Raw genomic sequence first — 24,559 nt, forward strand, 5'->3', positions numbered from 1 at the left:
CGCCCAGCCAATCAAATCGCGCCCTTGCGGAGGGGGCGGGACTAGAGGGCGGCGCTGTCCTATCGCGGAGCGGGGGGGGTGGGGGTGGGGGTGGGGGTAGGGGGGTCCTCTTTTCCCGAGTTGGCGAGGAGGTCGGAGTAGAGGGGTTGTGGCGCCTGCGCAGTTGGAGGCGGTTGGGCGCCGTCACGTGCGGGATCCGGATCCGCGCCGCGGCTGGTGGTGGTGGGTGTCCGCCCGCCTGCCCGCCTGCCCGCCCGGCCGGGGCCGCTGCCGCTGCTGCCGCCGCCGCCATGAACGACCGCAGCTTCGCGGCGGGAGAGCGGCTAGTGGCGGGAGCTTACTTGCGGCAGGGCCGCGAGGCCCGCCGAGCCCACGAGCAGCTTCTGCGATCACTGCTGGAGAAGGTACCCGCAGGGTCGGGCCCGTATTCGCCGGCCAGCCAGCCAGCCAGCCAGTCAGTCGTCTCCGCCCTGACAGGACCGGCCGGGGCCCGCCATCTCCGCCCTGACAGGACCGGCCGGGACCTTCCATGTCCACCCTGATGACCTGACCAGGGCCCTCCATCTCCAATCTCTAGCGTGACAGGACTGACCTGGGCCCTCCATCTCCACCCTGACAAGACTGGCCTGGGCCCGCCATCTCTAGCCTAACGGGACTGGCCGGGGCCCGCCATCCCCGCTCTGACAGGACTGATCGGGGCTCGCCATCTCTAGCCTGACGGGACTAGCCGGGGCCCACCCTCTCCACCCTGACAAGAGTGGCCGGGGCCCGCCATCTCCGCCCTGACAGGACTGGCCGGGGCCCGCCATCTCCGCCCTGACAGGACTGGCCGGGGCCCGCCATCTCCGCCCTGACAGGACTGGCCGGGGCCCGCCATCTCCGCCCTGACAGGACTGGCCGGGGCCCTCCATCTCCACCCTCACAGGACTGGCCGGGGCCCTTCATCTCCGCCTTCACAGGAATGACCAGGGCCTGCCATCTCCGACCTGACGGGACTGGCCGGTACCCTCCATCTCCACCCTGACCGGACTGGCCGGTGCCCTCCATCTCCGTCCTGAGGGGACTGACGGGGACCCGCCATCTCTGCCCTGACGGGACTGACCTGGGCCCGCCATCTCCGCTCTGATAGGACTGACCGGGCCCCTCCATCTCCACCTCGACAAAAGTGGCCGAGGCCCTCCATCTCTAATCTCCACCCTGAGAGGATGGACCTGGGCCCGCCATCTCCTCCTTGTCGGGACTGGGCGGGGGCCTGGGGGACAGGGGAGGTCGCTGCCCCCCGAGGAGGTGTGCTGGACCCCCATTTCACACCACAACCCTTCCCACGACAGGGCGAGGGGAGCCGTTCTGCCTGATGGCGCTCGGGGCCATGAGACACTTCAGCATGGCTTATTGGAGAGAGCCTGGGCTCGGGAGTCAGAGGTCATGGGTTTTAATCCCAGCCCCGCCGCCTGTTAGCTGTGTGACTTTGGGCAAGTCATTTCACTTCTCTGTGCCTCGGTTACCTCATCTGTAAAATGTTACCTCATCTGTAAATTGCTTAGAAGAGAAGCAGCGTGGCTCAGTGGAAAGACCGAGCTTGGGAGTCAGAGGTCATGGGTTTGAATCCCGGCTCTGCCACTTGTCAGCTCTGTGACTGTGGGCAAGTCACTTCACTTCTCTGTGCCTCAGTGACCTCATCTGTAAAATGGGTATTACTCTGAGCCTCACATGGGACAACCTGATTACCCTGTATCTACCCCAGCGCTTAGAACATTGCTCTGCGCTTAGTAAGAGCTTAACAAATACCAACATTATTATTGTTAAAATGGGGATGAAGACTGTGAGCCCTACATGGGACAACCTGATCACCTTGTATCTATCCCAGCCCTTAGAACAGTGCTCTGCGCTTAGTAAGAGCTTAACAAATACCATCCTCATTATTATTACTATTACATCCCCTCCCTTATTTCCCCTCCCTGAGCACTCTGAGGCCTCCCCCAGCTCAGACCCAGGTGCCTGGGCCTCGTCGCCTCTGCCAGACCGCCCCCCTCCCCATTTCCCATTCCCGACCACCAAAGTGCTTGGCACGTAGTAAACACTTAACAAATACCATTATTATTATGATGATGATAATAATGATTGTTTTTGTTAAGCACTTAATATGTGCCAAACACTGTTCTAAGCATTGGGGTAGATACAGGGTTATCAGGTTGTCCCACATAAGGCTCATAGTCTTAGTCCCCATTTTACAGATGAGGTAGCTGAGTCACAGCAAAGTGAAGTGACTTGCCCAAAGTCACACAGCTGACAAGTGGTGGAGCTGGGATTCAAACCCACAATCTCTAACTCCCGAACCTGTGCTCTTTCCACTAAGCCACGGATCTTCTAACCTCAGTGATGGGAAGGTTTGCCCCTGATTTAGCCCATCTCCCTGAATGCGACCTTTTAATATTGAGAGTAGTAATAGTGGTATTTAAGTGCTTACTCTGTGCCAGAGACTGTCCTAAGCACTGGGGTATATACTAGGTAATGGGGTGGAACACGGTCCCTGCACCACATGGGGCTCATAGTTTTAATCCCCGTTTTACGGGTGAGAGAACTGAGGCACAGAGAAATTAAGTGACTTGCCCAAGGTCACACGACAGACAAGTGGCAGACACGGGATTAGAACCCATGACCTTCCGACTCCCAGGCCTGGCCTCTATCCACTAGATCATCTTACTTGTCTACTGTGGTCTTGTAGTCTCCCAAGCGCATAGTACAGAGCTCTACACAAAATAAGCGCTCAGTAAATACGATTGACTGACTTTGTCATTTTAATCTCATCAGAAGCCCAGGGTAAAGGGGCTAGAGCAGAACCTCCGGCCTATACGTGGTGACAGTGGTGATTTTGTTAAGTGCTTACTCTGAGCCAAGCAATGAGCACTAAAGTAGATAAAGTATTATCAGATTAGAACTTGGAATCCTCAGAAGTTTAGATGCAGCATGGCGCATAGGGCACAGAATTGGAATCAGAAAGTCATGGGTTCTAAACCCGGATCCCCCATATGTCTGCTGTGTGACCTTAGGCAAGTCACAACATTTCTTTGTGCGTCAGTTATTGCATCTGTAAAATGAGAATTGAGACTGTGAGTCCTGTGTGGGACAGGGACTTTATCCAACCTGATTTGCATCAATTTACCCTAGCGCTTGGTACCGTGCTTGGCACATAGTGAGCGCTTATTAAATACCATCATTATTATTATTAAGGGGAAGGGAGAACAGATATACCCATTTGGTAATTGAGGAAACTGAGGCACAGAGAAGTTAAGTGACTTACCCAAAGTTATAATGCAGGTGGGTGGCCCAGTCCTGCAGTTTTTCCACTAGGCCATGCTGCTTTCCTCTACGATTCCTTCTTAACTGCTTTGAAAACCCCTCCTGTGTTTGTGTGCTTAGTCCCCCCCAAAGCTTGAAATACAGGATCATGAGAGACAAAGGTTTGGATAGTTAGAAGGATTAGGTGTGGTGGTTTGCCTTGTGATTACAGCAATTGACCTCAAGCAGCCACCTTCGAAAACAGACCAGGCAGGCTCAGTTAACCTATCTTGTAAAGAAGTCCCGCTGAAATTTATCTTTTTTTTTCTTTTCCCCAAAGGGTAAGTGTCCCGAAGATGGCTGGGACGAAAGCACTATTGAACTGTTTCTCCATGAACTTGCCATTATGGACAGTAACAACTTTCTAGGCAACTGTGGGGTCGGAGAAAGGGAAGGCCGAGTAGTATCTGGATTAGTTGCCCGTCGTCATTTTCGGTATGTTTACACAGGAAGTATGTTGCTATTTCGCTAGGCTTTTAAAGAATATTTCAGTAGGGCTCAGGGCAGAAAAGTTTTATCCTAGTAAAACTAAAGTATGTAAAGATTGACTTTAATTTCCCTAGGTAATCCCCTCTTGGTTTTCTGGCCTAGTATCAATCAATCAATCAATAGTATTTATTGAGGGCTTACTGCGTGCAGAACACGGTACTAAGTGCTAGTAATAATACTTAAGTGACCCAGTTGCAGAGTGCTGAGTTTTGCTACTGCAAGTGCGATTGTCAGACTCAAGTTTGTGTTCTTATTTCACGGCAGTCCAGTAATGGAGAAGACATTTCCTGGTTTTAAAATTTCCTATTCACATTTTATATGGAAAGTTCGCTTTGGGCCACGCAAAATTCCTTCATCAGATTTGCATTTCAAATGTCAGGCAGCCTTTGTAAAATAAACAACCAAGTTAAAATTCTATTTTCAAATGGTAATCTGGATTATCTTTACAACCATGTCTATAGCATTTAGCGGAGTTTCCCACAGACCCTGCTCAGACCCTCCTCAGATGGAGGCTACTCTGTCCCCTCATAGGCTTGGTTGCTCCCCTTTGCACCTTTATACTTAAGATACAGTGACCAGAACAGGTCACAGTAGTCTAGATGTGGGCACACTGTGGTTTTATTAGACAGCCTAAGTATGTTTTTTTCCTATCTGTAGCCTACTTCTCGATGCCCAGCATTTAACTGGCCTTCTTGCCTGCTGTCGTTCATTAGTTCGTTTGTTTATCCATTAGCTCATTCTTTTGGGTCTTCATAGCCTTATTAAAAACGTATCTCCTCCAAGAGATCTTCCCTTACTCAGCCCTCATTTTCTCCCACTCTTTTCTGTGTCACCCTTGCACTTGGATTTAAACCCTTCCCTCAGCCCCGTAGGACTTATGTACGTATTTTACTTTCCCAAGCGCTTAGTACAGTGCTCTGCACACCGTAAGCGCTCAGTAGTTATGATGGAATAAATGAATGAGAATCGATAATTGTATAAATGTCGATCTCCCCCTCTAGACTGTAAGCTCGTTGTGGGCAAGGAACAGGTCTACCAGTTCTGTGATATTGTACTCTTCCAAGTCTGAGTTTAGTGCTCTGCACCCAGTAAGCACTCAGTAAGTATGCTTGATTGATAACACTTGACAGTATCTCCAGAATCTTTCTTGAATCGTGAGTGACAGTTGAGGCTTTTCATTATATAATTGGATTGTTTTTCCCTAGAGAATAACGATGCATAAAATAACTTAGAAGTAAATAAGGCATACTCTAAGGCTGTAATTATATTGACTAAATCTGTCTGAACCATCTAATCAGTCATCAATCCATTGTATTTTTTGTATGCTCATCAGGGTCAGTTTTGTATTGTGTGTTTTAATGATTGAGCCCTCCTGTACTGTCTGTCTCCAGTCCGTTCTTCCCACTTAAACTCCGAGATTGTGAGCCCACAAGGGGCAGGGACTAAATTTAATCCTCCCCTGTGTATTTTCTTCCGGTGCTTAGTACAGTGCTGTGCACACCGTACACACTTAAATATTACTGCTTCTACTATTACTAGGGTCAAAGGAATTCACCTGATGATGTTGGTATTTGTTAAGCGCTTACTATGTGCCGAGCACTGTTCTAAGCGCTGGGGTAGACACAGGGGAATCAGGTTGTCCCACGTGGGGCTCACAGTCTTAATCCCCATTTTACACATGAGGTAACTGAGGCACCGAGAAGTTAAGTGACTTGCCCAAAGTCACACAGTTGACAAGTGTCCCAAAGGCAAAGCAGTAGCTATAGGGGCCAGCTTCATCTGCCCTCCTCCTCCACCCCTGGAGCCCAGTGCTCCGGCCACAGTATCAGCCAATTTGGCCACCGAGGAGGGACGGGGAGAACAGCAGGAGGTGAGGGCTGTGGCAGTGGAAAGAACAAGGAAGAACATTTTTTGCAGGGATGACTAATAGATTTGTTGAATTGTGCTATTTCTGTGGATAAACACTTTAAAAAATGCAGTTGATTTCTTCACTCCAATCTTCTGAGTCTCTTCTTTATCTGCTTGTTTCGTTTAGGTTAATTCATGGAATCGGTAGATCAGGTGATATTGCTGCTGTGCAGCCCAAAGCTGCAGGTTCTAGCCTTTTGAACAAAATTACCAACTCAGTAGTACTAGATATCTTAAAGCATGCTGGTATGTACAAAATTCATATTTTCTCACTTTCATCTGACCAGGAGCAAACCATCTGAATGAACTAATTTCTAGAAGTTTTTTATTTACAGGTGTCCGTTCAGTAGCCAGCTGCTTTGTTGTTCCTATGGCCACCGGCATGAGCCTGACGCTATGTTTTTTAACGCTGCGGCACCGGAGACCAAAGGCAAAATATATTATTTGGCCACGGATTGACCAGAAATCATGCTTTAAATCCATGATTGCTGCAGGTAAAGGAAAAAGATCTAATGTTTTGTAATTGGTTTTCAGTGCATTATTGCTATTGCATATTCAGTGGTTCTGGAGTATTGTTTCAAGTGACTACCTATGACTGAAAATTCAGGTTTTAGTAAATGGGGATGACAAGAAGAACGCACACTATTAGGCTATACGAGGGGAGTCCACCTCAGCATATCATTAGCATGTATTAAAGGCCCACATTTTGTAGACATGACATAATTGAAGACACCTAGTGAGGAGGGAAAATAGCAGAAATAGGAAGTTAGGAGGAAAGTGGCCAATACAAGGAGTAGATGTGACCAAAGTTTATAAAATATGAAGATAATTTCTCTATATAATAATTGCGGTACTTGCTAAGCTCTGAGTATGTGGCAAGCACTGGAGTAGGTACAAGATAACTAGGGTGAATACAGTCTCTGTCCTACAAGGGGCTCCCTGTCCAAGTGTATATTGAGATCATTGTTTGGTCTCCAGATCAGGAGCATCGATGGAGGTCCCCTCTATTTTGTCGCTTGCTTCAAGCCAGCTTGCATCACTAGGGAGAGAACCTGGGTCGTTTTTTGGTGACCTCTTTTAAGTAAACCAGTTCTCAGTTTGATTACTGCTGTCGAGTGTTAGCCAGTGAATAAAATAAAAGCAGCAATGCTTTCCTTCTGGAAAGGAATGCATCTTGGCTGTCCACTGCCATAGGCAGTCATCTGGGTCTAGACCGGCCCCACCATCGCTATGTTCCCAAACTTCGCCTTCTCTTCCCCTTCAGCGGGAGGCATCTGAGGCATTGTATCCTTACCTGAGTGCTATTGTGTAGGCAGGCTTAGCCCCTTTACTGCTGGAACCACACTTCGTAGGTTTACAGTGCCTTTCTCCCTGCCTCCCTCCAAAAGTAAAGCTTGGTTCCCCTTCCAATCTCAATTAGACATGAGTGTTCTTGAGTTCATTGATTTATTCATTCCCTGGAGCCTCGTGGGCAGTGCAAGGCTGTACTGGCAGTCAGTTAGTCACTCACAGACATGTTTTGGGAAGAAGGTGGAGAAGAAAGGAGGACGAAAGAAAGAACTGTGGAGATAGAGGATAGAGCTTGAGAAGAGGTGGGATGTAGGGAATAGGAAGAAAGGCTGGTTCTATGATCAAGAGAATGACAGTTCAGAGGTCACTAATGGCCGCTTAAAATCTGAAGGCTTAAGAAAATTGCAGTGCCAGTCTAATGTGAAATATGAAGAAATGGGCAGGATATGAGGCCTTCCAGGGCAGGAATCATGTTTTTTGCAAACAGTCAATGGTATTTATTGAGCACGTACTCTGTACAGAGCACTGCACTGTAAGCCCTTGGGAGAGAGTACAAAAGAGTAGGTAGACACAGTCCCTGCCTTCAAGCAGTTTACGAGCTAGTGGATCTACATGCATAGGCAAGTATGTAGGAACAATGAGCACAGGCAACATGTGGAATAAATCTGCTAATTTCACCCTTCTGATTTTGTTGTTGCTGATCCTTACTTTTAACACTGGGACAGAGGTAGGACGTAAGGTATGTGTTGTGGCAAGGGGGGGCACCGGCTTTTGTCAGATTTCTAGGAGGGCAATCTTCGAAGCCGGAATGCCAACGCAATAATAGTTTGACCCAGCAATGGCATTTCCTCCATTCTTGAATCTACAATGATGAGACACTAGAGGGAAAGTTGGAGCTGTTAGTTGACACAGCCTTATCCAAGAGGAAAGCCTTTGAAGAGGACATTCCAAGTCCTGTTTCCAGGGTTGGAATTCTGGCTGGATGGATCGCCGAGCTGACCCAGTGATATCGTCGATCACGGTCTTATGTTCTTATGTAATTGAAAACTGTCTTTAGATATTTCACTGGATATTTTGAGCATTTTATTATTGCTGTCTTTTTGGAACAATGTGTAATTGAAAGGGGATCTTCCATTTTCTGAAAATTCAAGTAGATTCCAGTGTTGGATATAGCTCCGTCTGCAATAGTTTGTACCGAATTGCCAAAATACTAAATTGGAATTCCCCATTATCCATGCCTTACCTGATGCCATCTAAGTTTTGATGACAATGATAATAAAATTGTGTGTATTAAGGGATTATTATGTGCCAAGCACTGGGTAGATAAATCAGATTGGACAAAGTTCCTCTCCCACTTGGGGCTCACAGCCTAAGTAAGAGGGAGATCAGGTATTTAATCTCCTTTTTACAGTTGAAGTAACTAAACCACAGAAAAGTCAAGTGACTTGCCCAAGGTCACACAGCAGGCAAGAGACAGGATCGGATTTGGAACCTAGGTCCTCTGACTCCCAGACTCGGGCTTTTTTGAATCAGGCCACACTGCTCCTCATGATATCACCCAAGTATAGTAGAACCTCATTTTAATGTCCTCATTTAGAATGTCAACTGAGTTGGCATTACTAAATGCTTGGCCCTGACAAAGATGCATACTATTTTTATCCTCAGGTAACTTTGGCTAAATAAAGAGCCTCTTTTCCGGTAGCATCAAAAAAAAAAAATGAATCTTTATTCAAGATGCTTTTTCTGGAAATCCCAACCATTGTCGTCCGCTCACTTCTCCCACCACTCCTCCTTCCTTTTCATCCACCAGAAGGGCTGATAGAGGTCAGGTGGAAGGGATAGAGGGGGCTTCTCCCTCATTGTTGACTGGAAGGAAGCAGAAGGACTATTGGGAAGAAAGAGGTAGAGGCAGTAAGGGGAGGAAGATAAAATAATCCCATAATATTTCTCGGTCTCCTGAGTGTCATTATAAGTGGATCAACTACCCTCGAAGAACTATTGAATTTTTTCTAGCTTAGTAGTTTTTCTACGATCAAATAATGATGATTAATTTATTAAGTTCTTACTCTCTGCCAAGTCCTGCGCTAAGCACTTGGGTAGAGACAAGATAATCAGATTAGGCTGCTCTTTGCTCTGAGTTTATAATTGTGTGCTAGTAGAGGCTTTGTTGCAGAGAGATAAGCTAACTTAAAGCAAGCACCTCATATTTTTTCAGTGGCTCTCAAAATCTCAAGGCTTCCGGGTGCCATTCTGAAGTCGTGGTGAACCAAGACAGCAGTAAGACTTAGAGCTGGTATTTCTATCTACCAGCTCTGTGTTCTGTCAAAGTTAGCTTTTCCCAAAGAATTCCAAATCTGAATAATAGTACTGTTTTTATTATCTACATTCTTATTTATGCTCATATCTAAAACACTCCAAAGCCTTGTTTTCTGGCTCATTTGTAGTCTTAAACTGAAAATGACTAGGTGCTATTCGGCAGGTAACCTCCAATTCTCCCTCCTTGGTCGGATGAGGAGTTCAGGGTATTTGACCTAGCTGCTGGCAAAGTGACTTAGCTTGTCTGTAAATCCATCCCGGCTTATCTCACAGGAGTGGTTGAGGGGACAAAAATGAATTAACTGATGTGGTGTCAAGATATCATCATCCTAATCAATACTATTAGAACAGGGTCCTCCTCATTCTCAATTTACTTTTTTTTTTTTAAATCCGAGTTTCATTCTTCTTGTCTTTCAAAGGTATTCGTATAGTTTGGAGAGCATAATTTTGCTTAGATCTGGCCCTAAATAACAGTAGCAATTAATGTGGTTGGTCATTTTCGCAATGTGCTCTTGATTCAATAAAGATTAAATGGGAAAGTCCTTTGTGGCACATACTCTGAGCCCTGCCCTCTGCCATGGCTATTTCATAGTCTAACAATGTTTACACTGTGGTTGACTTGGTTAGGTTTCGAGCCTGTGGTAATAGAGAATGAATTAGAAGGCGATGAACTGCGAACAGACCTGAAGGCAGTGGAGACCAAAATCCAAGAGCTTGGAGCAGAGAACATTCTGTGTCTTCATTCTACCACATCCTGTTTTGCTCCAAGAGTGCCTGATAGGTAAATAATCCATGCATATTATTATCCACTAGGTCGAAACAAATCTTGCTAAAAGATTGCAGATATCCTTTTTTTAAGATGTGCTCAATTAACTCTTAGCAGTAATTGGGTGGAGAGCACAAATCAAGTTATTTACCCTAAGAGCTGCTTCTGAGAGGTGGGGAAGATCATAATGAAATAAGAGAAGAAAATTTATTTTACTTTTTTTTACTATATTAAGTGCTTACTATGTGCCAGGCACTGACTAAGCACTGGGGTGCTACTTCTCATTTTGAGAAGATGTAATGTATATTCATTGTTGCCTTTAACATTTTGGTTGCTTTTTAAAAAAATGGTATTTATTAAGCGCTCACTATGCCAGGCACTGTACTAAGCTCTGGGTAGATACAAGATAATCAGGTTCGATCCAGTCCCTGTCCCACATACGGCGCCCAGTCCTAATCCCCATTTTACAAATGTGGTAACTGAGGCACAGAGAATTGGAGTGACTTGCCCGGTGTCACACAGCAGACAAGTGGCAGAGTTGGGATTAGAACCCAGGTCCTCTGACTCCCGGGTCTTTCCTCTTTCCACCTGGCCCACATTTCTCTGCTTTTTCTCTGATGGATTCCTTCTTCATAGAAAAAAAGTGATCCCTGTCATATTACTAGTACATAATTCTCCTTGTTCTGTCTAATAACAGACTTTTCTTAGGGGCAGTTGTTTCTGCATCCATTGCTAGGTGAAGCGACCCTTCAGTTGACAATTTTTGTCTTTTCACTATTTTCCATAGTCACGGACGAAACCGTTTTGTGATGGGCCGTCATCAGAATTAAACACACACTTTAGGATTCTAAATGCTAACATCCTTCCTCCCAGTTTTGGACCTGCCCAGATGAGGGAGAGCTGCAGCTCCTGCTGCCAAATGGCAACTGGATACTGCCACCCACATGCCAAGAATTGTATGTGGAAGTCCCTCAGAGGGACGGAGGACAAACTCAGCTCTCCCAGAGTGTGTGGGCTTTCGCTCTGAGATCTGGGTGGAATGTGATGGCAGAATTAGGGCACGTTGTGTCGCTATCGCACGATCTGGGTATCTGTAGAAAAGGTGGTGTTCCAGGGTCTGGGCGATCACAGTTGTGCCCTACCTCCTTAGCACGGGATGCTGCGAGGACCAACTCACTTGCCCTAGGAAACTTGGATGTGCCCGTTCTGATAGCCCTCATGGCCCAGTGAGGCTGGGCCCAGCTGAGTCACTCTTCAGATTTGGGCCCTGGATTTTTCATCCCGTCAAGGATTAGGAATCATTTACCTTGTCCCAACGCTGCACCTCTCCACTCGCTGTGGATTGCAGGGCAGCTATTTTTGGGTACCAAAATCTTTTGTCGGCTAGAAGAAGAAAGTCACGTATTTAATTTTGCAAAAAGTAGCACTCACGAAATTTTAATTGGTTCTTAACAATTAATTAATTAGCCCTAAATATGTACAGTTTTGACTACCTCACTTGTCCTGTGTTTTTTTAATATTCTCCCAGCACCTAGAATTAGCAGTGCTAATAACTTGAAAGGGTACAGTGACCTTTTCTTTTGGCATAACACGAAGACATAATTTTGGTTTAAGCACATAAAGACCACATAATTTAACAGTAATGAATGCACTTAAAATTTTACTACACTATAAACAGCTTTTAGTGAAATACTAACGGAACTACCTGTTCTTTTCTTGGACTATATAGCCAATTATTACTTTGCTTCTCTCTACTTGTCCCTCTTTCTGTTTTTCTTGATTTTTTTCTTCCTTCTTTTTTTTTTAAGGTGCCCGTTAAGCAGTTACTATGTGCCAGGCACTGTACTAAGTGCTAGAGGTAGCTACAAGACAGGTTGGACACGTGGGGCTCCCTCACATCCCACACTTCTTTATTCTTTTTTCATTCTGCCACTTTTCATGTCTCCTCAATCAAGCAGTGGTATTTATTGAGTGGTTACTGCGCAGAGCACCGCACTTAAGTGCTTGGGAGAATTTGAAGGCATGTTCCCTGCCCAAAAGGGGCTTACAGTCTCAAGGGGAAGGCAGAAATTAATATAAAGTACAGATTTGTAAATAAGTTCTATGGGGGTGAGTGTAGGGTGAACATCAAGTGCTTAATGGATTCAAGCCGGGGTAAAGAGGGCTAAATCGGAGAAGGCTTCTTGGGGGAGATTTGATTTTTAATAAGACTCTGAAGGTGGGGCAAGTTGTGGTCTGGTGTATACAGAGGAGGAGAGAGTTACGGGTCAGAGGGAGGATGGGGGAAAGGGGTCAGTGATGAGATGGAGACTCCGCGAGCAAGCTGGTGCTAGAGGTGTGAAATGTGAGGGCTGCGCTACAGTAAGAAATCAGCGAAGTAGAGTAGGAGAAGGTGAGCTGATTAACTGTTTTAAAGCCAGTCACTAGGAGTTTCTCTTTGATACAGAGGTTGGTGGGCAGCCACTGGAGGTTCTTGAGGAGGGGGGAGATATGGACTCAGTGGTAGTTTAGAAAAATGATCTGGGCAGCAGAGTGAAGAAAAGACTGGAGCGGGGAAAGACAGGAGGCAGGGAGATCAGCGAGGAAACTGATGCAGTTGTCAGGGCAGGTCCTTCTTCAAAGAGTGTTGTACCTACCCTCTCTTTATTTTAGTTTCTTTTGGTGTTTTCTCTCTGTTTTCCCCATCCTGCTATCTGTTTTCCCTAGTCTTTCTCCCTAATTGGTTCCTCAGTCAGCCATTTTTTATCGTTTCTCCCCGTAATAGCACTAGGTGTTTGCTGTCCACCCACATCCTGCGTTTCTTTTAGACAGCCTAGTTTCTTTCTAGCCGAAGGCCTCTTTGGCATGAACTGTCTCTAGGTTTTAGTTTATTTATTGGTTAGAGGGTTTATGAAGATGAAAGTGTGGGGAAGAAATGCTTTTAAGAAAAAGTGAGATTCATAATTCTCCCTAAAACACATGCCTGAAGATAGCTTATACAGTTTTCTGTGTGGCTTGGAGCACATTCACCCAAAGTATTATCTTTGTTGAAAATGATCTTCCTTTCTCATTTACTGCTTTTCTTCTTCTGCCTTTCATGTTAGGCTTCCCTGTACCCTCAAGCTGTGGATCCTAAATTTTAGTTGGCAGAGGCAATGTGAAGCATGCCGTATCCCAGAAATGTTTTTGGCATTGATTTTTTCTTTTCTTTAATGGTGTTACTTTTTATTACTATGGTCCTTTTCCTCTAAAGAGCACTTCTGAATTTTACATCCATCTTTTCCTTCATTAAAAGAAGGAAGGAGCTTGTAAATCCCAGAAGATCTCATTTTATCTCAAAGTATGCTAAGACTTAACTTTTGTTTAATCATTTAGATTGTGTAGGTTGTTGGCTTTTGGTTTGTTTTTAATTAAATTTTTATGAAAGGGGCCTGTAACTGAAATAATTAAAATACAATCTGTTGGAAAAAAATTGGTCCAAGTAATCTGGTAATATTTAGTTAATTTCAGTGGTTCTCTTTGTATTCACAAGATATAATAATGGATGTTATATAACCAAATGCTTTGAATTAATCAGAAGAGTCAACAAAGTAGATTTTTAGTCTAAATGGTCTCCTGGCAATTTACCTACTTAAAAGTAATGTCACCCTATAAAATCCCTGATTTCTGTTTTAGTGTAAAGGCTATTAATGAAGGAAACATTCAGAATATCAAATTGAGTCGAAATAGGTAAGATTAATGCAAGAATAAGTTCATCCGTGGTATACGTTCTGGTCAGGGTATAAATATAAAATCAAATGATGATATCAGAACTTTAACTTTTTTGCACGAGGTGAATTGTTCCCTTATCTATATTTTATGTTTGTAGATTGGAGGAATTAGCTGTGATCTGTGCTAATTATGACATTCCGCATATAGTCAACAATGCATATGGAGTGCAGTCTTCAAAGTGTATGCATCTCATCCAACAAGTAAGAGACACTTAATATAGATGGTGCATGGAAAAATGTGAATTTATAATATAAAGATTGTGACTTCATATTAAAGAATGTTATCTGTTCTGAATTGTATCAAAATATCCAAATTGCAATGAGACATCTCAAAAGCCGAGTTGGTCCTTCATCAGTACCCTGGACAAGCAAGTTCTGACAGCATTCAAACTTACCTTACCTTCTGGATTCTAAAGTCAGAAGTTTTCCTGTTGCTTTTTTGATTTTCTATAGGAAGTAGATTAGAGTTGTGAGTCTGTTCAAACATATGTTCGGATGACGTGAGATATACTAACTCTGAGTAGTTGGAATCAAGATCATTCCTTCTCTCACCCTATCCCTCCCTCTCTTTTATATCCTGGATAAATGACTGAAGTTTTTGCTGGTGAGTGGAAAAGGAATTGTGCCTGGGTGAAAAGGACAGCTAACGATCTAGGCAACTGGCCACTTTTCTTCCCTCTCTCTGTATAGTACCGAGTGAGGGCAATGACTTGGAGTACGTGACTTGTGGGGCACGTTCCCAGTTGGAATGTCTGAAAATTTGCACACAGATTTATGGGCTTATGGGAAACAAATATCACTTAATTGCCTCCATGTTTTTGCCCCACTTCTTCCACTGCTCCTGTAGGCATTTCACTTTCCTCTCCCCCCTTTTGAGGGTCACTTCTTTTTTACAGTCTCTGTAACGCCCCTTTCTTATTCTTCCTCATCTTTTCCCTCTGATTTTTTTTTCCTCTTTGCCTCCTCTTCACAAGGTGGGCTGGCAGTGATTGGACTATTTGTAATCAATCAGTGGTATTTATTGAGTACTTAGTATGTGCAGAACACTGCACAGAGCATTCGGGAGAGTATAATACAACAGCTAGCCCTGCCTGCACTGAGCAAGTCATTTAGCTTCTCTGTGCCTCAGTTACTTCATCTGTAAAATGGGGATTAATAACGTGAGCCCCATGTGGCTCATGGACAGTGTCGAACCTGATTAGTTTGTGTCCACCCCAGAGCTTAACACAGTGTCTGGCACATAATAAGCTCATAACATAAAACAGAACAAAAAACAGCGGTCCTACGTCTAGTCCTAGGAAGGTTTCAAAACTCTGAGGAGAAATCTGACTTTTCTTTAGCTTGGTCCAACTCTATTCCCGAACTCTTGGCTTTAAAAAGTAGAATATACTTGTTGCTCCCTACCAGCCGACAGTGGTCATCTTATTTTTAGCATCAAGGGGTTTGGAAGCCAGCCTGGATATGGTAGTGCCAGCATAATGGCTGAGATTTGCATTTCATTTTTAGCCTAAAATGACATCTCTGGACCATGGCATTTATTATCCTCATCATCATGAACGTTGTCTTCACCTGTTCATAGTGCTATCTTGAGCCCTAAACCCATTCAGCCTCTGACTTCTCTAGAAGTCTTCACCTCCTTTTAGGCATGAAGATTGTAATGTAAGCTATCTCCCTGGATTTGGAAAGCATGACCGAGGAGAAATATGGAGTGCCCTTGTCCAGAGACCTTTAAAATGGTATGTTAGGTCCCTATACAACTTCTCAGCATTTCTTCCAGCGTATAATTTTTCCATTCTGTGACTTTCCAGAGCCCTGAGGAATGCTCGGAAGCGTTTCTATGTAGTCAGGTGGTTGGGGGGAAAAAAACACATTTCAGACTTTCTAGGAAGGCTTGTACACTGCAAATTAAAGATAGTTTGTTAGGGAAGATCGCATATCCATTAATGAGGAGCATTATTGATCCTCAGTATACCTGGTATTATTATTTTCATTATGTTCCCCTGAGGGAAGTAAGGGATTAAATCAAATTAGTCAACTTTCTCTCTCTCTCTCTCTCTCTCTCTCTCTTTCTCTCTCTCTTTCTCTTTTTTCCTTCCTTGACTAAGCCTTCACTTCCTGAATTTGCCCTCCCTTTTGTGTCACCTTTATAGTCGGTCCACTCTTTAGCTCTTGAGAGTTTCATCCCACTCCACTGCACTTAATGTTCATGGCTATCTGTAATTTATTTCGATTTCTGTCTCCCCCTGAAGTCTGTAAGCTCCTTGTGGGCAGGCGTGTCTGCCTGCTCTACTGTATTGTACTTTACTAAGCACTTAGTACAGTGATCTGCACATAGTAAGCACTCAGGAAGTACCATTGATTGATGGAAGGGCAGCCTTCCTTTTGAAATCCACTCTTGGAGATTTTTGCTGATGCTTCCATCCTCAGGCTGATCTTTTGGCTTTTGAGTCCTCACGGATGTGGAGATAAAGCACATGATAAGGTGGGTTGGATATATTAAGAGCAATAGGTATTGTGGGCTAGGAAACCCAATGATGCAAGTAAGGCAGACTCTCTCTAAAGTGGACTCTAGATATTATCTCTCTTTTACAGCTGAGAACATTGAAGCGTAGAGACTTGCCTAAATGCCCAGACAGCCCAAGGAAGAACCCTGTATGGTTGTTTTCTCACTGGAGCGTGTGCCGATTGAATTTTCATTGAAAGTTTTATTTTATTGGCAGTGGATTGAGAGTATTTTAAAAAATCTGGACTATGGAGGTCAAGAGTTATATGCGTTTAGAGGGGGAAAAAACCTTTTTTAGGAGTTAGCCAAAAATGTGTTCATTCTCAGAGATAGTTTACAGGGTTGGCTTTTTTTGTTGTTGTTGTTTTGTTTTTTAAATTAAAGTCCACTTTAATCACGTAGTTAAAGCTCAGTTCAATTCTTAAAGCAATTATGGAAAGAGTCAGTGTGCCCCAGGGTCTGGACAAGTAAGGTACCAGTGAGTCAGTGAGAGGGTCATTCAAGGGCTAGCTAGCCAGCCGGGACCCATACAGAAAGAAGCCCTCTGCCTCCCCCGGAGTCCATGGAAACAGTGTCATCATTTAATCCCAAGTCTGCCAAGGGCATCCTGCAGCACTTCTCCTTTCTCCCATTTTCTTAGATCAATTCCTAAAAATATCCAGCCCTAGCTCTGCTGGGGCTCCAGCTCCGGCTAAGCCCCTGCAATAGGGCAGTTCTCAGCTGGGAATGGCCACGACGGACAGCCGTGAAGGGCACGCGTCGGATGCACGCCTCTCTCCGGCCCGACGACAGCGTCGGCCGTTGTTTCCGCGGCCCCAGAGAGACCCTCTGGGCCTCATCTGGATTCTGGGATATCCACCCATCCTTTCCCGCTTTCCACCGTCGAGACCTGCCCCCCGCAACCCGCCGCCTCTTCGGCTACCACTCCTCAGTTCCAGTGCGTGGCGACGGCTCCCGAAAAAGAGTACCGCAGATGTCCCGGAGGACACAAGGATGCTCGCTGGAGGGCTGGAGTGGAAAGGGGCCGGGTTCCCTTCTTGCTCCTCAGAGGTGAAGGAAGCAGAGAGAGACCACCCTTTCTACTACCTACAAGTAGTAGAGGGTAGTGATGTTAGTGGAATGGCAGAGCACTCGGTCACCCTCCTTGGACTTGCCAGATTTCATTTTGGGAATCGGCGCTGCAGGCGCCCTTTCACCGACTTAGCTCCTTGCGGGTAGGGAACGTCGTATTATGTCCTCCCAAGCGCTTAGTCCAGTTCTCTGCGCTCTTTAAGCACTCAATAAATACCATTGGTTGAACGATAGCACGGGATTTAGCAGTCAGATGTGGCTTGGTTCGGTTTACTCGATCGGGTGGATGTTCCATTAAAGCTGATAGGCGTGCGTTTCATTTCCGCCGCCCCTAACGAGGGTCTAATGTTTTCGTTCATTTCCAGGGTGCTCGAGTCGGTAGAATAGACGCTTTCGTTCAAAGCCTGGACAAAAATTTTCTGGTTCCAGTAGGTGGTGCTGTCATTGCTGGCTTTAGCGACGCCTTCATTCAGGAAATCAGCAAGATGTACCCGGGTAAAGAATAAAAATTCAACCAATGTCTATGGAGACATAACTGGGACTATTTGGGTACCATGCTAAATTTATTTTCCAAATATATTTTTATGGGAGTAATTTGTCTTATTTCAGGAAGAGCTTCAGCTTCACCTTCCTTGGATGTTTTTATTACCTTACTGTCACTGGGGTTAAGAGGCTATAACAGACTGTTAAAAGAAAGAAAGGTAAGCGTCCTCATCACGTTGCTTTTTATTGAAAGTCAAGAATTGAAAACTTTACCACCAAAATTGTTTGCTTTCGTAGAAGCCACCCGAATATTATGCGTGGAGTATAAATTACTGGTTCGCATTTTGTTATTCCTGTAGAGTAAATAGGGAAATCAATATAAGTAGACAGCTTTGGATTTCTTGCATTGGTTTGAATAGATTTTGTTTCCCGATTAACCTCTCCTCTTTCCACCCCGTGCCCCCAGTCCCCCAAACTGCCCATTCAGTGCTTCCGCATCACCGAAGCTCTCGAGAGCACTTAGGTACATATGTTTATGCTCTATCGCTTTCCCTACCCTGAATGCATTTTAGTGTCTGTTTCCCCCCTAGATTGTAAACTTCTTGAGGACCGGGATCATGCCTATCCATTCTGATGCCTATTACAGTGTCCTACACCCAGTGAGCCCTCAGTAAATACTATTAATGGATTTGTTTTTGGCTCTCACGACCCAGTCCTTATCAGTTCTCTAGGGAGGAAGAGAGGTAAAGCATTTTGATTTTTTTGACCCCTGAAGCCCCCCTGAGGTTGCCCAACGTTGTCATTGAGCCTTCTGCTGCCTCTCTAAAGTGAGACTTTGTGAGAAAGAGTATATTGGGATATTACAGGCACCCATGTCTCCTTGAAGACTGTGGATTTACTTTGACTAATCTGGGCGTTTACAAACACTTTTAAACTCTTGGTGGTTTTAAAAGAAAATTGTGGGCCTGGAAATGTAAATTTCCTTTGTGAAGATATCTGTGGGAGGTGGTGGCTTGATGTCGAACTTCTTTCCTCCTCCTACCTGGTGGAGTCCCACGTGGTTGTGAGGCTTGAGTTTCTGCTTGTGGGCCGTAGTCTACCCTTTCGGTGATGCAAGCTGTCAGATATCCCCCTCAGGGGCTGCTGCACCCCTACCTACGAATTCCAATCAGTACTCCAGCCTCTTCAGCCTGCTTCCCTTGGGTTTAATGCAGCAATCTGTATAATCAAGTGACTTCAACAATAACAGCATGGACTTAATAATAATAATGTTGGTATTTGTTAAGCGCTTACTATGTGCCGAGCACTGTTCTAAGCGCTGGACTTATTTCCAGACATCGGGTTCCCCAGTCAACCTGTACAAAAGGACTTTTCTCAGTTTCTGGTAGGCATTTGGATCTTTCTGGAGTTGTAATTGGTCCTTTCTGTCAGTCCTCAAAAGGTTTCTCTCCATCTTTGTGTGCTCCTGACTCCAGGCTCGTCTGATAGGGCGCCTGGATTCCTTTGAGGGATTGGATTCCCCACTGGTCCAGGAGAAAAAACAGTTATAGGTGGTGAACACCTCACTTGCTCTTTCAAGATGGAGGCCTGCCAAAAGACACATTCTTCCCCCATAGCCCCAGCCCCTTTCAGTAGACTAATTCAGAGGGGCGAGGGAACTCTTTAAGGAGGTTCAGATAGCTGGGCGAGGTGAAGTGTCAAAATAGAAACCCACACCCTTGCCAGTGGGATCGTGAGCTTTGTGCGTCATTGGTAGGGCTTCAGGACAGCGTCCTTGCCCATCTAGGGGGTGGTTGGGGAAGGCTGAATGTGTGCGGGGCTCAAGGATGCGGTTCCCGCTGAGAGAAGATGGTGGCCGGGCTCAGAGAGGGAGCTTGGAGGGAAGTTAATGGGGATTTAGATTATTCGCCCTTTCCTAGTGTTCATACTTGCCATTAGTACGGGTATTTGCGAGTACTTCACTGAATGGCAGGTGGCTTTTGTGTATGAAACAGAGAAGGAAGCCTACTTGAACTGAAGACCAGGGATAACAATTGTGCTTGACCAACCCAGATACAATGATAATTTCTTGATTGCCTAAGCGTGTGTTGTGACTTTTGCAGTTCTCTATGTGTTTAAATGTGTGCCAGGATTCAGAAGCCTCCAGTTCTATTGGCCTTTCTCTGATTTTGATGTTCGCTGACCTTTACGAGTGTTAAAGACTAATTCTCAGAGGACATGACTTTCGAGCATTCAGCAAACAAGCTCCAGGTTTACATGCAACTCTAGAGTTCTAGTCCATATTCTGTGGTCTGTGCAAAGTTGTACATTCTCACGGGCCTGTGGGAGTCCTAATAGAACAGAGCTGTCTGAGTTTTAATCCTTTGGGAAAAAACATAGTATCCCTTTTGACCCTACGTCCTTACCGACTGTCTCAGATTTTCATACTCTTTTTTTTCAAAAAAAAGTCATAGGTTCAATTTGTAAAACAGCCTTTCCGATTTATTCAGAATTTATTTCCACAAGAATGTTCGTTCGTTAGTCTGCAAATTCTCTTTGTGCTTATTCATATTTTCTATTCCTATCCCTCGCTACCCTAGCCATTCCAAGCCTTTTCATAAAAATAGACAAAAGTCAACCATCTGTTAGCCAGTTTACATAAAATCAAATTCCTACGTAACTGGTAAAGTTATGAGAAAATAGAAATCTAGTTCAGTAAATTTTTTTTAAGCATTTGGTGTATAAACAAGTGCTAAATTGCAAGACTACTGTAAAAACCTGATAGGTGCTGGTCCTCTCCAGAGCTCTTTCTCGACTATGCCCAGCTCTTCATACATCTTTGGTGCTCTTTGCCTCCTGAAGTTTTATCTCAATCCTTCTGTGATTTTTGTCGTTGTTAGCTGGATGTCATCCAAACTGCCAGAGATTTCTAGTATGTATCCTATAAATGCACTGATGGAGTGCTGGATTTTTGATATTTAGCATTGTGGATATGGCACCTGTTTTTAAAAAACAACCAGACAGACTTGCAGTATCTTTCCATGGGAATTGGTATCTTATTGTAACTTCCTTTTTCTCATAATGAGCATGTTCTTCCTTTGTCTGTTTTCATTGGCTTTTTGCTCTTGAGAATGACTGATTGGCTTAAGTTATCAGACACTGTCCCCACTCCTTAGAGGAACCACGTCTGAAAAGGAAAATGTTTTGTGTGAACACATTTGGCTTCCTTACATTAATGTGCAGGCCATTCATGTAGACCTTGAGACTTTTCACAGTTTCTAAGGAGTTAAAGTTCAGTTCAGGTTTTGAATAATCATGTAAAATGTTACTCAGCAGCCATTTGTCATAATCGAAAGGAGAAGGCCATCTTCTTGTTTTGAATTCTCTCCTTGACCCCCTCCTATCTGGCTTCCGCCTGCTTCACTCCACCAAAACTCCTCTCTCGAAGGTCTCCAATGACCTCCTCCTTGCCAAATCCAACTGCCTCTCCTCTATTCTAATCTTTTGAGACCTCTCAGCTGCCTTGAACACTATGGACCGTCCCCTTCTTCTGGAAACACTGTCTAACTCTGGCTTCACTGACACTGTCCTCACCTGATTCTCCTCATGTCTCTCTGGCCTCTCATTCTCAGTCTCTTTCTGTTTCCCACCTTCTAAATGTGGGAGTCCTTCAAAGGTCAGTTCTGGTTCCCCTTAAAGTTATCCATCTATACACTCTCCTTTGGAGAATTGACTTGCTCCCATGCTTTCAGCTACCAATTCAGTGTGGGCAATTCCCAAATTTACGTCTTCAGCCCTGATCTCTCTCCCCTGCAGTCTACCGTTCCCACCCGCCTTCAGGGCATTTCTACTTGGATACTTGTATGTCCCGCCAACACCTCAAAATTAATGTGTCCAAAACAGAACTCCTCATCTTCCCACCTAACCTTGACCTCTCTGGGACTTTCCCATCACTGTAGACAGCCATCCTCCAGAGAAACCATCCCACCCCACCCCCGGACCCTCAGGCAGCCAGATCCATCGGATGTGCCCGGGGTGACTCGATTCCTATGGCCTGGAGTGACCCCCTTTATAAAGGATAAATAGTCACCTATATAGAGGAGCAGCATGGCCTAGTGGAAAGAGCGTGGACCTGAGAGTCGGAGCACCTGGGTTCTGATCCCAGAAACACTCTGTACCTGCTGTGGGCCATTGGGCAAGTCACTTAACTTATCTGTGCTACAGTTGCCTCATCTGTAAAATGGGGATTCAATACCTGTTCTCCCTCCTACTTAGATTGTAAGCCCAGTGTGGGATCATCTCGTGTCTTCCCCAGTACTTAGAAGAGTACTTGACACATAATAAGCACTTACATTATATATACCACTTCTTATTACCTCCCTGTCTCACAGGCCCGTAAACTTGGCATTGTCCCCAATTTCTCTCTCTCATTCAACCCATATATTGAATCTGTCACCAAATCCTGTCAGTTCTGCCTTCCCAACATGGCTAAAATTTGCCCTTTCTTCTCCATCCGAACTGCTGCTACACTGATCCAAGACTTATCCTGTCCCCTCCTTGACTATTGTCAGTCCTCTTGCTGACCTCCTTGCCTCCTGTCACTCTCCACTCCAGTCCACACGTCACTCTGACGCCCAGATCATTTTCTAAAAAAGGTTCAATCTAGGTATGCCCATTCCTCAAGACTTCCTGTGGTTGCCCATCCATCTCCACATCAAACAGAAACTCCTTACCGGTGACTTTAAAGTACTCACCTTACCCCCTCCTATCTTACCTTGCTGATTTCCTACTACAACTCAGCATGCTCACTTCACCCCTCTAATGCACACCGACTTGTTTTACCTCAATTCTGTCCATCTCACCATTGACCTCTTGCCCACATCCTGCCTCGGGCCTGAAACTCCCTCCCCCTTTATATGACAGACCATTCTTCTCCCCACTTTCAAAGCCTTATTCATTCATATTTATTGAGCGCTTATGGTGTACAGGGCACTGTACTAAGTGCTTGGAAAGTACAATTCAGCAATAGAGATAATCCCTGCCCACACCGGGCTTACAGTCTAGAAAGGGGGAGGAGGGGGGAGAAGGACATAACATAATAATAATGTTGGTATTTGTTAAGCGCTTACTATGTGCAGAGCACTGTTCTAAGCGCTGGGGTAGATACAGGGTAATCAGGTTGTCTCACGTGAGGCTCACAGTCTTAATTCCCATTTTACAGATGAGGTAACTGAGGCACAGAGAAGTGAAGTGACTTGCCCACAGTCACACAGCTGACAAGTGGCAGAGCCGGGATTCGAATCCTTGGCCTCTGACTCCCAAGCCCAGGCTCTTTCCACTCAGCCTTGCTGCTTCCCATATAATGTTGGTATTTGTTAAGCGCTTACTATCTGCAGAGCACTGTTCTAAGCGCTGGATAGACATCAAAACAAGTAAAGAGGAATCAATATAAATAAATAGAATTATAGATATGTACATATACGCACAAGTGCTACGGGGCGGGGAGCGGCGATAGAGCAAAGAGAGTGAGTCGGAGCAACACGGAGGGGAGGGGAAGCTGGGGAAAAGGGAGGCTTAGTCTGGGAAAGCCTCTTGGAGGAGGTGAACCTTCAATAGGGCTTGTGATTGGCGGATTTGAGGAGGGAGGACGTTCCAAGCCAGAAGTAGGACGTGGGCCAGGGGTCGATGGAGGGACAGGTGAGAACGAGGCGCAGTGAGGTTAGGAGGTTTAGCGGCAGAGGAGCGGAGTGTGCGGGTTGGGATGGAGAAGGAGAAAAGGGAGGTGAGGTAAGAAGGGGCAAAGTGATGGAGAGCTTTAAATAATAGTTATAATAATGACGGCATTTGTTAGGCACTTACTATGTGCAGAGCACTGTTCTAAGCCATCCCCTCTATGAAGTCTTCTTTGACTAAACCCTAATTCCCCCTATTCCTTCCCAGTCAATCAGTCAGTTAATATGTCCCCTTTGCACTTGGATTTGCACCCTTTAAGTACTTGATATTCCCCCTACCCTCAGCCCCAACAGCACTTATGTACGTATAAGTAATTTATAAGCTTATATAATATATAAGCTCCCTGTTGTATTGTACTCTCCCCAGTTCAGTGCACTGCACACAGCAAGCACTCAGTAAATACCATTGATTGATTCCAACCACTGGTTGACCCTAGGCCAGCGGCTTTGCTCGTCATATGACACCAAACGAAAACATTTTTACATCCCTACATCCACTTTCTTTTCCAGTGAGAGCGATCTATGGAATACGACCATTCAAAGCCCGTTTGTATTTGAAAATAAGCGGACGAGGGAGAGGACCACTGGGCCCTCAGCCTGGTTTTGTAGCCCAAGTCAGCAGGATGCGACGGGAAACTCCCAGCTCTATACGCTCGCACGTGCGCTTGCTCCAGTCTGTGGCCCTTTTGAATCGCATCTAATTGCATTCCCGGTTTAGTCCCTGCATCGAAGCTAATCGAAAGGTGCCTCCCTCTAGACCGTAAATTCATTGCGGGCTGGGAATGTGTCGGTTATATTGTTGTGCGTCCTCTCCCAAGGGCCCAGTACAGTGCCCTGCACACAGTTTGCATTCAATAAATACTACCGATTGATTGATTCTCTGTTTTTAAAGGAATGGGTGAGGTGGGTGGAGCTGGACAGGCTTGGGGCCTAA

The 24,559-nt window shown here is 45.1% G+C and overlaps 1 protein-coding gene across 2 annotated transcripts in view; it reads left to right on the forward strand.

Moving 5' to 3' along the window:
- The first annotated feature begins 275 nt into the window (after positions 1-275).
- SEPSECS (Sep (O-phosphoserine) tRNA:Sec (selenocysteine) tRNA synthase) overlaps positions 276-24,559 on the forward strand; it is a 37,423-nt gene continuing 13,139 nt past the window's right edge. For both annotated transcript variants that reach the window (XR_003766114.1, XM_029083385.1), the window contains exons 1-8: positions 276-404; positions 3,620-3,774; positions 5,864-5,982; positions 6,072-6,230; positions 9,970-10,123; positions 13,956-14,058; positions 17,797-17,926; positions 18,041-18,132. Coding sequence is in view for 1 of the 2 variants with exons in the window: in XM_029083385.1 (XP_028939218.1) it covers positions 291-404; positions 3,620-3,774; positions 5,864-5,982; positions 6,072-6,230; positions 9,970-10,123; positions 13,956-14,058; positions 17,797-17,926; positions 18,041-18,132 (1,026 nt within the window). In the remaining variant the exon portion in view is untranslated. The remainder of the gene's footprint in view (positions 405-3,619; positions 3,775-5,863; positions 5,983-6,071; positions 6,231-9,969; positions 10,124-13,955; positions 14,059-17,796; positions 17,927-18,040; positions 18,133-24,559) is intronic.

This window comes from Ornithorhynchus anatinus, chromosome 18, assembly GCF_004115215.2.
Source record: "Ornithorhynchus anatinus isolate Pmale09 chromosome 18, mOrnAna1.pri.v4, whole genome shotgun sequence".
Lineage (NCBI taxonomy): Eukaryota > Metazoa > Chordata > Mammalia > Monotremata > Ornithorhynchidae > Ornithorhynchus > Ornithorhynchus anatinus.